This window comes from Bacillus rossius, chromosome 7 (assembly GCF_032445375.1).
Source record: "Bacillus rossius redtenbacheri isolate Brsri chromosome 7, Brsri_v3, whole genome shotgun sequence".
Lineage (NCBI taxonomy): Eukaryota > Metazoa > Arthropoda > Insecta > Phasmatodea > Bacillidae > Bacillus > Bacillus rossius.
Genome location: NC_086335.1, coordinates 24353067 through 24369458, shown reverse-complemented (window position 1 = coordinate 24369458; position 16392 = coordinate 24353067). Strand labels below are relative to the sequence as shown.

The window sequence follows — 16392 nt, the reverse complement described above, 5'->3', positions numbered from 1 at the left end:
GCGTCTCACCTGTGGTCACGAGTTGTTAGTTCGTTCGTGATGTAGGAATTCAGGCTCACTCAGGCGGAGGCTATGCGTCTCACCTGTGGTCACGAGTTGTTAGTTCGTTCGTGATGTAGGAATTCAAGCTTTCGGGCAGAAGCTATGGCCGACGCCAGAGGCCACGAGTCGTTTAATTTAAGTTAGGTCATAATGTAGTCATCTTCAAGCTTTCGGGCGGAGGCAATGGCCCTCGTCAGGGGTCACGCGTCATAGTTTTTAAAATGTAATGTTCGTTCGGGATTTCAAGGGCAGGAGAGGCCCCTACGTTATTTTTTTAAAGTAATCGATCAAGAAAGGCTTTTCGGAAAATGTGAGTATGGACTTATCTTTGTTTTAATTTTAAGTATTAATTATGATTTGAGGTATTCGGAAGGACTAGGGAAGTGTTTAGTGAAGTTCTCTCATTCTCTCTCTTGTAAGATCGTTCAATCGTTAAGGAAGTAAAGAGATTATTGTTTTAAATTGTAATCCCGCTATTTAAATGTTCTTTAAAATGATGTTGAGTATTTGACTTTAAGAATAAAATAATTTTAATTAAGTATTATGTTATTTTGCAAAATCTCCTTAGTTCAGCTCTCACCAGACATCCTGTACGGGATGACGAACCTATGATCCTAGGTACAGTAAAGTATTTTATGAAGTTAAGACTAGTTGATGCCAAGCGAGTTGTTTCTATGTAAAGAGCTACGATTCTCGCCCCCCCCCTCTGAAGGTGGATCGTGACAATATCATGACAAATTACTAACAATTAAAATTTTTATAGCTGTGCACTCAATTATAAAAACCTACAGAACTTTTAGTCATATTCACTAAAAATAAAATTAAATAAACAATAATTGTTTAACCTAACTGCTAATGTGATATCTACAAGTGAAAATCACACACCCTAAATTATTCCTATCCACATGAATTGCAAAGCAAATTAAATATTTAAAATGTATTTGAATTAAAAATAATTTTAACTCATGTTTCATTATGTTTGTGCCAATTATGTTGCACCTATCCTAGTAAAGTATGAGCAAGGTTACCAGCACAAGAGAAAATGTGAAATAAGAAATAAAAAAAACATAGTAAAAAAATTCACATCCTTGCACTCCCAGGCAGTAAAAGAACTATCCAGGCAGGAAACTTGGTACAGACAGCAACACACCACAGCACCTGTCCCAGCAACACCTACCGTACCTAAATCTTATCTCTTCCAAATCAAACGGGTATTCTATAATACCAGTTGTTGGAACCCTGACACGTAAAATATCTTGCTCAGTTGGAAGGTAATTGGGGTCGGCTACACGATCAATCTCCATTAAATAGCTGTAATGTAAACACACTGCAGTTGAACACAACACTACCACCAAGCTCTTCCGCTTAGCTTACAACACAAGACATTTCCAAGACTAAACAAAATGTGTTGCATTATAAGCTGCATTCTCTCACACTGTTTCATTTCCTCACAACATAAAACCAAATTTTACTTTTTCATTTTATAAATGATACACAGACCGCAACATGAATGGCATGAACATGTGGCACTGCAACACCCCTGCCTTCCCCAACTTGGCAGAGTATTTTAATGGTATGATATCCTTCAGTTATACAGTGTACCAGCTGGTTATGTCAGTTTAAGGTCACGGTGACCTAGTTTTGTATTTGCATTTTATTGAACTTGAATATTTTGATAATAGTCTGATATTTAATTATTTTTATTCAGAAAAGCCATTTAACTATTTTTTTTTTTACAGGTTTTTCACTTTTGCACACTAGATTTGTGTATATGCATTTTTCAGTCTTTATTTACTTTCAAAATGGTTTTCGTACCTATATTTTACATTTTGATTTATTTAAGAGCTATCATTATGACTATCATTATGATTCTATAACATTGTGTATTGTTTTGGTGCGTTCTGTCTGTATTTCTTATGATGGGAAAATCTGCAGAGGTTCTCTCCCATGGGAGACTGTAATTTTATCAAATTTTTACGCCAGCCAATCAGAAAGACCTCAGTGATTTTTCTAATGTGTTTATTTTTACAGAAAAGCCTTGTTGCAAGGGTAAGGAAAATTGTATACTGCTATCTCTTTTACAGTGTTGTGTTGTGATTGGTCAGTAGTCACAAGACTGCTTGTTCCCCGCGTGGTTGCGGGTGTCCATGTAGCCTCTTCAGATATAGTTAGTGTTGTGTCGACAGGTTGTGCCGTTCGGCTAGCAAAAAAAAAAAAAGAAAAAGAAAAAAAAAGTGTGTACTTATGGATGAATAATTTCACATCTGGGTGCAGGGGCCATGCCAATTAAGTTTTAACCTTCATTTTTTTTCCATCTTCCAGACTCCATGAACTAGAAATTAGATAGATCCCTGACGTGCGATGCAGGCCCGTTGGTTCACAGAGACGTAGTTCCCATTTTATTCAGCACCTGACAGACGAAGAAGTCGCTGGGAACATTATTTCGTAAAGGCACGGGATTGTGAGTAGAGATCTGTGAGAGTGAGCGAATGTTCTTTTTTTCTTTCGGACATATTGTGTGAAGGACATAAAATTTCATCGGGAGAAGAATAATTTAAAATGCCGTTCAAGCTCACATAGTAATAGTTTTGGATAATTTAATAATCACTAACAGAAATTACACCCAACTACTCCCAACAGTTGACAAGAGATTTTGTTAAGTGTTCTTTTGTACGCATAAGGAGCATTCATTGTATTATTTGGGCACAACTGTGACTTTACAGTCAATACCTAAGACTGCCAATGGTAAAATGGCATAAAAACTTGCCAAGCCTATTTTCAAATACATAGTCACTTCAAAACAGTTACACAACAAATAATAAAGTATCACAAGATTTTTAAAAGCGATTGGAATATCAAGTCTTAAGCTGCCTAGCCACCAAACTATAGCTGCAGCACATACATATATTTGAAGGGTTCCAGTTTGAATGAATGAATGAATGAATGAATGGATTAATTAGGATTTAATGTCTTGACACAGGCCAATCGAGTCAGAGGGTAATGAAATTGTGAGGATCAGTAACAGAATGCATTGGTGTAAAGAACAGAATTGACACTTTCTCCACTATGCATGACCAAATGGGCAAATACCCCATCTGCAGAAGACTAAATGGGCACACAGACTAATACTATGAATCAGTGATAACATGATCTATTAAAATTAGAAATTAATACATGAAAGTATTTGTAAGGTTAAGAGGGCTACCCAACGGCCCGCAAGCTCTAAAGTGCGGGGGCGCTAAAGGTGATGCTGGCTCGTTCATCACGCACAGAGCACGGAACTGGGGTGCAGTGATCTCGTTAGTAACGTGTCCTTATGGGACTGAGCGGTCATTCAGTAATTTTATGCTAAAATGTTACTTCCCAATACCTTTTAAAACACTAGGTTTAAAAAAGTTTCATACCTAAATACGTACTTGAAAACACCAGTTTTAGCGATTTTCACTGTCAAAAAAATACTGTTAAAGACGAAAACATGAATCGAAACTTTTATAGAATCGTGTAATGGCTTTTAATTGCTATTCATAATCAGACAGTTTTAATAAATGTTGGGCAGTTTGCAAATGGGGCGTTAACACCAGGAGCTCTGCACGCTGATTGGTGGCCCAGCTAAAAAGAAATGTTAAACTCTAAAGGGTTAAAAGTATGTAATATAATTCTATTGCAAAGGAAAAAAACATAATATGTCAACCAGGACCACATGTTTGATGATATTTAAAAATGTCCTTATATTTATCTGTGAGGGCTATGCCATTATGGGATACAACTGTGCAATTTAAAATTAAGAAATGAAACAGTTGAGTGCATAGAACTTTCCTATCAAAATGGTAAGAATCACTTAGGCAGTGTGCCATAAATACTATTCAAAATACAGCATTAACAAGTACCACGTGACATAACAGCAGAGAAAATAAATTATTGATGATATCACTATTCTTCTAGTTTTGTTATTTGCTTAAGAATTAAAAATTAACAGAAAGATTATCTCATCTACTACAAAAAAATTATCATTTTCACAAGGAAACTAAACCCTATCAGATACAATTATAAATTAGGGAATACACAATTTTCACACACTTATTTTAGATATAGGTACCATTCTTAACTCCAAAATATATTTACATTTTAATATTAATTCCATGGTTTCTAGTTCAAACAAAAGCCTCACCTTAAACAAATTTATTACCTATTACGCATCATATATTGATTCAATTCTTTCACTTAATTTGGCGTTAGTAATATCCAAATTAGAGTATACCTCTGTAATCTGGAATATCAGTAAATCTGGCAGTGAGAAAATAGAAAATATTCAAGCAAAGTTCCTTAAAATTATTAATCAAAAATTTTTTCAAAATACAAATCTAGTTTTCCTTGTTGAACGTAGACTATTAGATTCACTTTTTGTCTGTAACTACTACAATACTAAATTAACTGCAAATACTTCCTTGAAACACTGGACTGAAGATTCCCACATTGTAATAGTTGTTTTCAGTCTATAATTTGTACTCTTCATAAAACAAAATTGTGTTATTTACAGACTGATCAACAATTTCAATAATCAAACACAAACTTTGATAGTCAACTTAATATATTAAAAAAACTGTACTATTCTTAACACACAAAAATATTACTATGAGATTTATAATATCCAAACCAAATTCCTTTATACATTCTATCATCATTTATTAAATCTGTTCAATAAAATGCTCAAATTAACTTTTATAACTGACACACATAATTTTTTTAAAATTTATTTATGTTCATCTTGAACTGTTGATGGATATATTACAAATAAATAAAAATAAATACCACAAAGAGTGACAAATATTATTCCTTACTATTTAGCCGAATCAGTCAACTGATACTCTCGTCTTCGGTCATAACATTCCTGGATGCCACCGTCCGCCCACAAGTCCTTGATTGCTTCCACGTAAGGACTGTCAAACGTCGTTACTGTTTCGAAGTCCACACCGCGGACTAATTCTGCCTTTTCCTACAAGGAACATAAACCAATGTTGCAGATTCTTTGTAACAAGGATACAAGAAAATTGATTTAAAACAAAACAAATTACAGTACATTTAAGAATGAACTAAATCAATTTAAATACAAATACTGTACATAGTTGATACGAAAGCAATTCCAAACACTAATTACAACCTTTTCTAAAAAAAATTATTATGACTTTGTAAGAGTCTGATCACCATAAATCAAAGCTGGTACAAGTTAAGATTACTGAGCCTTACAGAAACTGATTTCAAAGTAATCTTACTTGAACTAAAAGAAGATCCAGAGCCAAAATTCTGACTTATTTTGGCAGAGTAACAAACCATTACTAGGCAATTTAGGGTCCTTGCCACATGAGACATTTTACCAATGTGATCAATAGAGCACAATCATAGTTTACACCCATTTTCAAATTTTATTACAAATAAACACTTAAGTTATGAAAGCATAAAAAAAATTAAAATAATTTCAGGAATTAACATTTATATACATATTCTGGGAAGAAGCCATCAATGTAATATATAGTAAGTACTAATATTAATTCTTGCATCTCAATTGCAGCGCATTAGTGTGTAATGGGGCATATGCCATTTACAGGGGCATTTTCATGGTCAATAGTTGCTACATGACCGCAGCTCAGTGAACTTACAATGTGCCGCGTGGGCAGCGGAGCCAACAACGTAACGTTCAAGAATAGGGAAGAAGGGACAGAGAGTCTGTAAATTGTCTCCAGGCAGCTTGTGAGCAAGAACAGGGAAGAACCTTCTGGAATAAAATTACGTCAGTCAGCTGGGAAGGATAAAAAGGGGCCTGAAGTAGGTTGCCCAGACGCCGGCAAGTAACCAACGAGTCATTGACTCATTAGTACAGCTAGTAAGTACGAGATTCATCAGGTGAGGTTGATCAGAAGTAGTGATGCATAGAAGAAACTCTCTGGCCATTCTAACTCACTATGCTGACAAGCGAGTGCAAGGAGGACATGTTACCCAGTAGTGTCCGATGCTACTGCGGAGAATCATCGGGCAGATGGAGGGGACGGACGCAGAAAAAGGGCTGCCAACTGCAAAGGTGACTTGCTGGGCGAGTTACCCTACCGAGCAGACCCTGCAAGAACAACTCGTCGTGGCTGCTGGAGGTCGGAGCAAATGTGAACTCTCGCGAGTTGGTTCCTTCTTCCGGCGATTCCAGAGGCATGACGAGACATCCTGCCCTGAACGAGTGCCATCGAACCACCAGTTTTCAGGCGACACAGCAAGTAGGGAAAGGCACTTACACACTGGGAGGGCGGTGTACACGCGGTGAAGACGACGTGCATCAAACAAAGAATATTGGAGAGCAAGTTCTGCTCAGCCGAAGATAATTGACAATGAGTGTGTTGTCATCATGAATAATCATAATCAAATTGTAATAAGTTTTGAAGTGTGACCTTGTATGTGTCTTTGGCTGGATTCACCTACATCCCGTAAGAGTTTATTGTTTAACCACCACACAAGTGATAAATGAATTTAAGAGCCCTGTTCCACTACAGTACAAGTTACAAGATACAAGCAAATAATCTTTCAAGTTGTAAATAAACAAATTAAATTGTGTTTCATAAACGTACAAATAATCACCTGTAAATCCCAGTAAACTTGTAGATGTTACATGTGGTTTTTTTCTTTTACTATTCTACATTTCATCCGCTAAGGAATCTGTAAGTCGACCTTTAAATTTATAAAATAAGCATAAAAAATTTACCTAGCCTCATAGGTGTATTTCCGAAGATAGAAGTTTGATTAGTTATCTTTAGCTATACTTTTGGGTTAGCTTTCAAACAATTGCATATGGATGCTTCATGAAACACTTGTATGTAACTTTTACATACAAGCCTAACATTTTAGATATGTGGCTTTGTAGCTGTGAACTCTAGTATTACATAGCAGGAATACAATCCCAAGGAAAAAAAACCTAAACTCATTTTAATTTGAAACAATAGATACCTACAAAATATAGCATTTCAACTTTATATGAATACTGTTTTCCAGGTGACATGTACTGTTCATCATATTCTACAAATTACTATTCTCTTTCATAAATATTTGTAGGTATGTTATTTTATGAGTGACAAATGTAGATGTAACGAAATAACTTAAAATATTTTATTATTTATAATTTTATAATCCTCGAAATAACTATCTATATATATGTATGTGCATATACAATATGTATGTACAATTATTTCCGGCATTCAAGAAGTTGTGACACATTGTACTACAGTGGAAGGAAGTTTTTAAAATTTAATAGAATTGCATCACATATTAAGATCAGTATCAATACCTGGTATTACTTAATGTGCCAGTAAGGCATCTGATGTCAAAAGGTGCCTTGTGGCAGCAATGACTGCTTTATGCCTTTGCATCCATTCCTATTGCACCGATCTTCGTAAAACATTGTGCAAGGGTTCCGCAACATCTGCATTGTCCATCAACAAAAAAATAGTAAATGTGGAGTCCTAAATATGCCCAACTCCTTCCTTCTTAAAAAGTGTAGCTGCTTATGGCAAAAACTTTATCCGGTGAGGGTCAGATACCATGTCTGTCCAGGATGTCACTTCTGGTAATCCAAACATATTTCTGCACTTCCCTCAATTCTTGTAGTACTTGCATTCTTTGCTATGAAGATTGTCTGTTGATGAACCCCTTACAGGCCCATCATAAAAATATGAAGGGGAAAAAAAAGAAGAGAAAAACATCTAGCCCAGATAAATAACTGAATATGTGAACTTTTCTGAAACATAAATTCACTTAGAACGGAAATTCCTGCTACAGTTTGGACTTCCATTTAGACCAAATGGCCAGTTATTACTATGATAGTGCATTTTCCTAATGTATATTAGCTTCCACCCCACTTATAATCTGGTGACTCCTATAATCAATTGATTTTTAAATATGCGTTTACTTGCGCTATTTTATACTCCTAACCCACTAAATGTGCCATGTTTTCTTACAGAAGAAACATTCAGTGTTGAAACAACAGGGCACCCTGCTGTGTTGCCCCCCCACCCCCCACCCCTTCCCCCCACCAACCAGTTCATAGAATATTTTGTTTAAACTAATTTGTTTTACTAACTAACTTGATATGTTGCTGATAAATTGTAATTTCTTTATTGAGGTAGTATCTGACTTCTTAGTTTCTATCTGTTGACAACAGATGCTCAAGTCCCTAAAATCACCAATAACCATGGTGTTACAATAAGCAGTCTCAGCAGCGAGAGCATTTTCTTGAGCTGGTGCAAATATCAGTTAAGGTTCCGATAACAAGCTACTTAGTATAGTTTCCTCAGTCAGCTCATATATGAACCTGTCCATGCTACATCCAAACATCATTCAGCTGTGTATTCTACAATACTTTCGCAAATATGTTGATTGCATTGGTAAAACATAAATCATTAAAACATTTTGGAAGGTTTTGGTGCAAAATGGTTCTTTAGAAATTTTATAATTTTTTCAAAAATTTGTAGCTGGGTTCACAGCTGAAAAAAAGTGACCTCACAATCCAGTATGTTTTTAAGAACACAAACAATGAGGAACACTGCTCCTTTTCAATTCAGTTGATTTAACTTATTTTTTTCAATAGAACCTTAAAAAACACTTGGCACACGCATACCACTCCTGAGGTTGCATCACATCAAAATACATAGTTAGTCATGCTGCAGTAGATGATTTCAATTAATGTGTCAAATCCCATCCTCGTCACCATTGTTATAATTTATGTATGAATAAACACATACCATTATTTAAGAAAATCTCAGAACACATTAAAACCTTTATAATAAACTTAGAGACAACATTCAGCAACAAATGTCCGCTCTACTGCCATATAAAACTATTGTAGTGACAATCAGCTGACACCACTTACACAAGTAAATACATAACAAACGTGTAGCACTAGTACAACTACCATGACCACAAAATGCACTGAACATGACATCCAATTAAATGAAAAGACAACTGTTTACATGTGTTTCTGCTACTTACAATGTTCGACGATTCTGCGTACTGAATTTTGAGGAGGTCCATTGCTCGTATCATGCTCTGCATTGCCATGAATATATTCTGGTACACCAACTTGATGAAGCCCCGCTTGTCTTCATCGGTGTAACCAGACCCATGAATAATTCTCATCTGCTTAATGAATGTTGATTTACCCGATTCACCAGTACCTAAGAAACCACAAACAATACCTTTGAGATAATTTATATACACTGGAGAATCCAAGCAACATTTATAGTAGTTACTCAAAAACAAGATTAAATAAATTTTTCACTTTCGGGCCCAAAATTTTATAGTGAGCTTAGTTATTAAAAAAATGTTAACACCACCTTATTTGAATTAAAACATACCACTGTAAAAATGGGAAAAATCATGTAGGATTCCCAGGGTGGGGCCGCAGAATAACATTTATCATTCCCATATCACAGTTACAACCTGAAAGCGCAATTGGGCCCACAGAGAGGGGGTTCTTGATTCCGGGGGGAGGGATGGGAAAGGGGGGGGGGAAGTCCCTGGCACAGCCTGTATCGACGCTGATGACAGTAAATACAGCCCAGTTCTTAATTTAATGTAGGTTAAGTGTGTGTGTGTGTGTGTGCTTTCCACTTACAAGTTATAAGCATTACGACATTAGTAAAGCTGATACTAATAAGCTATTACCAACAACATGAAAACAATCACAGATAATTTGTTGCTACAAAAAAAGTTAAAAAAAAAAAAAAAAAAAACACTAACTTTTTTCCCTAAAAAGATAGCTATTCACTATTAAAATTAAATTTTGGAACAGCTTATAAAAACAAAATATCAGAAAATACTTAAAATTAAGTAACAAATTGGTGAATGCTTTTTACGATTGCCGAAACATGGTAAATAAAATCTTCACCCTTTAGTAATAAAATAGTAGCCACCTTTTTTTACATATAATTTTTATAACACAAAGCTGTAATTTTTTTTGTAGAAAACTATTTACGCATGCCCTGCCAGCCTGCTGAAGACCCCAAAGATAAAAGTATACCATAATGACCGTAGCGGAACAGGTGCTGTTCTGCACTGCAGGCGAAGTGTCGTCAGAATTGAGCAGGACGTAGCGTCTCGACTAAGTACCGCCCTATTGTAGCAGGGCCTTCATTCGACACTCCACGCTGTTAAAGATTAATTGAAAGAAAGAATAAATAAACGAGGCAGGGCCTAATGTCTCATTGACAGTGGTGTCTTTGAAGACGGCGAGAGCCGATGAGACGATCGATCTGACAACAATCCTACATCTCACAAACAATGGGTTCACCCCTACGCACTGATAGGCATTCCTGGTCAGTTCGGCCATCGTAGTGGTGTGTGCCGCTACATGGAGTTCGCAGTAAACATGACCGTTTTGCTTCTGAATGACTGGGTGCCCCGTTCCAGAGGCTGTCAAGACCAGTGGCGGATACGGGAACTTTTTTCGGGTGGGGGAGTAGGGACATTAAAGAAAATTGGAAGAAGAAAAAAAAGTGTGGGTGGAGTCCACGTGTGACAAGTGAAATTTCTTGCTTATTATATTATTTGGTATTGGAAACATAATTCTCTTTGGCTGAGGTCAAAAATAATAATAAAAAAAATTGTGAGTGTTAAATTATGCTATTGCACAAAATGAAAATGTGAAAGTGTACAAGTCATCAAGTGTGTTAAGTATGCGAGTGTGTTAAGTATGCGAGTGTGTTAAGTATGCGAGTGTGTTAAGTATGCGAGTGTGTTAAGTATGCGAGTGTGTTAAGTATGCAAGTGTGTTAAGTATGCGAGTGTGTTAAGTATGCAAGTGTGTTAAGTATGCAAGTGTGTTAAGTATGCAAGTGTGTTAAGTATGCAAGTGTGTTAAGTATGCAAGTGTGTTAAGTATGCAAGTGTGTTAAGTATGCAAGTGTGTTAAGTATGCAAGTGTGTTAAGTATGCAAGTGTGTTAAGTATGCAAGTGTGTTAAGTATGCAAGTGTGTTAAGTATGCAAGTGTGTTAAGTATGCAAGTGTGCAAGTATGCTGCATAATTTCTACCTCTCCCCTGCCGTCTCCTCTTCTACCGGTTCCCCTAATTATTCCACTTATCTGCCGGTTCTCCCACCACATACCTAACTAATCCCTTAATGCAATGAGAATTTATGTAATGCTAGAAAATTGTAGCCCCCCTCAGCAAAGAAAATCACTTAGAAAAAAAATCCTTTTGGCACTGCCTACAGGCGTAGGTAGATTTCGAAGTACCTATTTCTTCTGGAAATATTTTGGACACTTCTATAAACTCCTGGAACATTTTTAGAACATAATGTACACATCCTCCATGTTCGCTAATATTCAAAAAAGACTGATTTAAAATTTTCTCATATTCCATGCAGCAAAAATATTTTGAATGTTTTAACTTAATGCATCCAGCATTAAATGTATTAATGAATTTCATATTAAGCCTACTAAGGTATTCATGCAAATAATTTTGATCTTCAAACACTATCTTTTATCTCTTGCACTAATACATGGTTGCATAAAGTTTTTTGCACAAAGGTTTAAGGTAACATTAAGATGGTTATTAATAAATTCTAACGGATTTGATACTTAGATAGTTTTAATATTTCTTATTTCAACCTCTGTTTTTATGGTAATAGTTTGTTTCAACAAAAACTGTTTCAGCCAAAAGTTTTAGACAAAGTTTAGGCGTTTTACAATAAATCAAAATGGCTTGATAGTATAAAAAAAGTAATGGCATTTTGTCTTTATTATCTTTGTTATTCCACCCCTTGCAGTAATGGTTTGTAATATTAAAAGTTGTTTCTGACAAAAGTTTTAGATAAAAATTATAAGATTAATACATAAATTGTACAAATTCAATATTGTGCCTTAGAAGTGAGTTTTTTTTTGTCCTCCAACCCTTGTTTTTTTAACCCCTCACATCAAAAACGTATTCATACAAAAGATTTTGGTATTACTCCTACGAGTTAAAATAAGTTCAAACACATGTGATATTTATCATAGTATGGGAGTTATGGGGATTTTTCTGTTTTCCAAAAAAAACCTTCTCCATTTCTAACTTTGGTCGGATATTTCCCATTAACAAACTCGTCCAAGTTTTTCCACTACTAGATTTTACGTACCGGTTTGGAAGTGATTTGAGAAACATTTCGCCAGTTATCGTGTCCACTAAATTGTCATATATATATATATATATATATATATATATATATATATATATATATATATATATATATATATATATATATATATATATATATATATATATATATATATATCTTTTGAGCTGACGATGTTTTTGGGGTTCATGGACCATGAAACTAAGAAATACAGTATAAAATTTTTCCGAAAGTCGCATCATGGTAACGGCTACACGTGTATTATAAAAACTGGCACCAAGCCACTGACGTGTGCTGCGGCAGTAACAGCAGGCAACGGCTCGAGGGCAGCCGCACGAGACAAGAGGTCCGAATGGGAAGTGCGGACTGCCGGCGGGGGGGGAGCAGGGGAAGGGTGCGTGCTCGCAGATGCGCCGCCGTTATTTCTGGCGGCGCCGAGACTGCGAAATGTCGCAGTTTGATCGCGGGCGTGATCCCGTCGACTCGAGGTGCGGCGGAGCGAACACCGACGTCCCACCGACACCACAGACAGACGTGCATGCGGAACTATGGTTTTCCCCAAACACTTGACATGGTAAAATCCGAACCCAAGCATTTCCCAGGTTTGTGACACAAGGTTGTTTTTTTTTGTATTAATGATTCACGTTGGAGACACATTTTCCGGTGGCGAGACCAGAAAATGACGACGGAAACATGAGTTACAAAGCAAGCTTAACGTGCATGTCGAAGCCGCGGAATGCATAATAATACACGGCTGTTTCTAGATTGTAAGGTTAAGTGTGCAAACCGACACACCAAACGTCGAGGTAGCGTCCTCGAACATGCGTTATAACACAAGAGCTATTCAATTTATCGAGTTTTGTTTACTAGTAAACAGTTAGAAGGGTCACGTTTGTACAAAACATGGTACGCTTCACTGCCATAATACTAGAAAGACGTTCTGTTGATGAGCTGTCTTGTGTGAGAGACCAACCCCGTCTTTCACTGATCCACCTGGGGTCCTCATGAGCACTGGCTCAAGTTCTTCAAGCACGCGTTTCCGTGCTGATGGTCCGCTCACACAAGAAAGTGGAAACAGCATGGTGGTAGTATATATACCACATGCATTCTATGAGCTGGACAGACAAAGGCTGACGACCCTCAAGCAAGCAGACAAGCAGCTTAAAACTGAGTGCTGTATTGTTTGTATTAACTGAAATTTTTATTTATTACTAGAAAACAATATGACGTGCTTAAATCCGAACTGTTTCTAATAGATACAATCTGCAATTGGTTAAGGCGTAAGACTTAAATGGGCAGTAGAATATTTCGTAGTCTTTCGTCCGGACACTAAACCTCTACCTTTTTTTCTTTTTTGAAAGGCCCACACTTCCTAACCTATTCGCCAGCATGTGAGTTCCAGGCGTGCGAGGTGACGTTAAAGCCAAGAACTCACTCGTATTGTCATAGACTATTGGCAATATACACAAATTTTTGCATTTGGCCACGGCCCCACCATAGGCTTACAATTTGCCAAAAGAACTACAGATGTAAGCAATACGTATTTTCCAGCAGATATACGTTGTAGTTTGACGAATCACACGAAACATCCAGAAACGCGGCATACAAAGTGCTATGAGATTTACATTACCGCAATAATATGTTGCCCACGTCCATGATAACTAATTTTATTTTTTTGACATTTTGAATGGCAAGTAGACCTCCGATGTTGTGGCCGCAAATGTGTTCGGCTACTGCGCTGTCTTGTGGTCTCTGCAATGTTTCTACTCTTAATTAAAACTCTTACTTCGGTGATGTATAGGTACTCAGGCACTAGTTGAACTACATCTGCAGTGCACCAGACACATTGGACCAGAATACAGCGAAAATAAGCTTGGTATGTCCCAGTTTTCCAGTTTAAGGCCCATTTCAACATTCCATAAAGTATAACTGACAAGTGCCTAATTTAATTTTTGGAGACTTGACAAAACGTTTGCTTGCAAATCCTGAATACATTTATAGGCCCGGCCCCGCTGAGAAACACTTTGTTTAAGCCTAGGTCTGCGTCAGTAATGTGGATAAATAATTCCAAACAGTAAATTAAGGGGGGGGGGGGATGCTAAAACCAGGGCGCCGGGGCTCGAGAAACAATATATTTATTGTATTAGCACCACGAGTCCGCGAATGTCGACTTCAAGTGTGTCCGCAGCAATGCTCAATGCCATATCGAGCCGAATAGTGTTCGCTGCAAGTTGCAGATGAACAGTAGCGAAAGTTGGATGCCGAACAAACTGTGCGTTGCTCCTGCAGATGACAGTTGCGTCGTGACGAGTGGGCAGGGGTCGCCAAGCCACTGTCACTCCTCCGTCCAGCCATGGGAACCTCTCACGCTCGTGGGAAACGACAACAGTCCGCGAACCGTCACTTCAATGGGAGATACAGCGCGATGTAAGGCGAGCTGCGACAATACGGCGGGAAATGCGCATAGTCATGGAAATTAACCATGGATTGTGCAAGAGTTTTTCTTGCCAGAGTAAGAATACACCAAACAGTTTAGATGAAATTAGTGAGCAGGTCGCGGAATTAAGAGTAGATGGAAAAAGGGGGCACGGGCACAATGTTATTCTTATAGGACTACGATTTTGGTGGTGGCTTGCCAATCGTCAGGATTCGCCCATGTTCGGACGTTTCCGTCGCTAGATGCCTATAACGGGATCTCGCCGACAATCTTCGGGCACTATCGCCTTTTATTTGGTCCGTAATCCTGCATAGTGCTGACTGGCGGCGGAGTGAGTGGTCAGTGCAACCACTCACCACCAGGGGCGCTTGCGTCCCTGGTCACTAAATCCAGTACTGGACAATTAGCAAAGCGGACCACGAGTCCAAGTGCCCAACCCCCGCATGGTAGACTCTTTTCTACTCTGTCCAACACTTCAACCAGACCATCCTCTGTCTCCTGTAAATTCCTACACGTAATGCATGCCAATTTGCATCCCGCATGAATGTGCCCAGGGTTTTCCCTGTGTCTATGCAGGTTTTACCTGGGCCCAACCTATCTCTAGTTATAGTCTAGATTTAAGAGTGAGGGGAGTTAGTCATGGCGCCAATCGCTGCCATGGCTGGCCAATCCCCTCCTAGCACATGATGCATGCGACCCTCTCCTTGCATGGCTAATCCCAGCATGACTAGGCGTATAGGCTACGGCCTGAGACGCACCTAGGTCCCTCCCTAACCCGGACCCCTCCAAAATACACTTAGTTTTAGTTAGGTTAGGAAAAAAATATTTTAAAATCCTGCATAGTGGTTCGCAGTTGTGCTAGGCACACTACTGTCGTGGATAGTTATTTTTATATTTTTCTCGGTATTTGCTACTTCTACTGTAAAAAAGTTTTAGGTTCTTATGGTGGTTCTTTAAAATATTTTGGAGTTGGGCGGACTCGAACCCACGACCTTCAGATTACAGACTAGGTTCTTTGACAGTTCAGCTACTGGGTCAATCATAACTAACACTAAATTGTAGGTGTATATTAGGAAAAAATTCGAACTTTGATAGCTCGGACTTCTGTATTGGAAAACATACGCCTTTGACCGCACACCATCGAGACATTTACCAAACCGGGAATTAAGTAAGGTATAAAAAAATAACACACATATTCCACTTGTATATATTTTTTTAATTTTAAGGAAAAATAGAGGGTGAATTACTATTTTTATTTCCAATACTTGCTACCAGGAGCGCTAGTTAACACACATGGTCAACTATAGGGCACTAATACCATCTTGTTTTCAGTTATCGATACAAGGAGCGCTAGTGTCACGTAGTACATATGCCATTTTCTAGTTTGCGCTGCAGTCATATTTAATCTTTACCTGCTAGAGTGCCATTCACCATCGTGTCGACCGTCTTAGCCGCCACCTTGAAATTCTGTAATTATTAACGCAGAAATTAGGGAAAAATTACAAAATTAACCGAAAAAAATCCTTTATTAAAATAATGAATGATTCGATCGATTCACGTCCTTTGTTCGATCCTTGCTTGATGCAAAAAATATAATTTCACGTAAAAAGTTATATAATTAAAATTACCATAAAAAGTGACAGGTTTGAAAAAAAAAACCAAAACAAAAATTCATCACATAAATTCTACAAGTACAAACAGGGAAATTACTACGTTTCTCGATTTATACAGTCTTCTTAAAAGGCGAAGCGAGTCCTTTGCATCCCTT

General features: G+C 37.5%; 1 protein-coding gene across 6 annotated transcripts in view; it reads right to left on the bottom strand.

Moving 5' to 3' along the window:
- Window positions 1-16392, bottom strand: part of LOC134533752 (guanine nucleotide-binding protein G(q) subunit alpha) — a 112176-nt gene that overhangs the window by 37291 nt on the left and 58493 nt on the right. For 4 of the 6 annotated variants that reach the window (XM_063371373.1, XM_063371370.1, XM_063371369.1 and 1 more), the window contains exons 3-5: window positions 9064-9248; window positions 4881-5035; window positions 1225-1353 (exon numbers count right to left, since the gene is read on the bottom strand). In XM_063371373.1, coding sequence (XP_063227443.1) covers window positions 1225-1353; window positions 4881-5035; window positions 9064-9248 — 469 coding nt within the window. The remainder of the gene's footprint in view (window positions 1-1224; window positions 1354-4880; window positions 5036-9063; window positions 9249-16392) is intronic. The other 2 variants (XM_063371374.1, XM_063371372.1) reach the window with 1 other exon arrangement.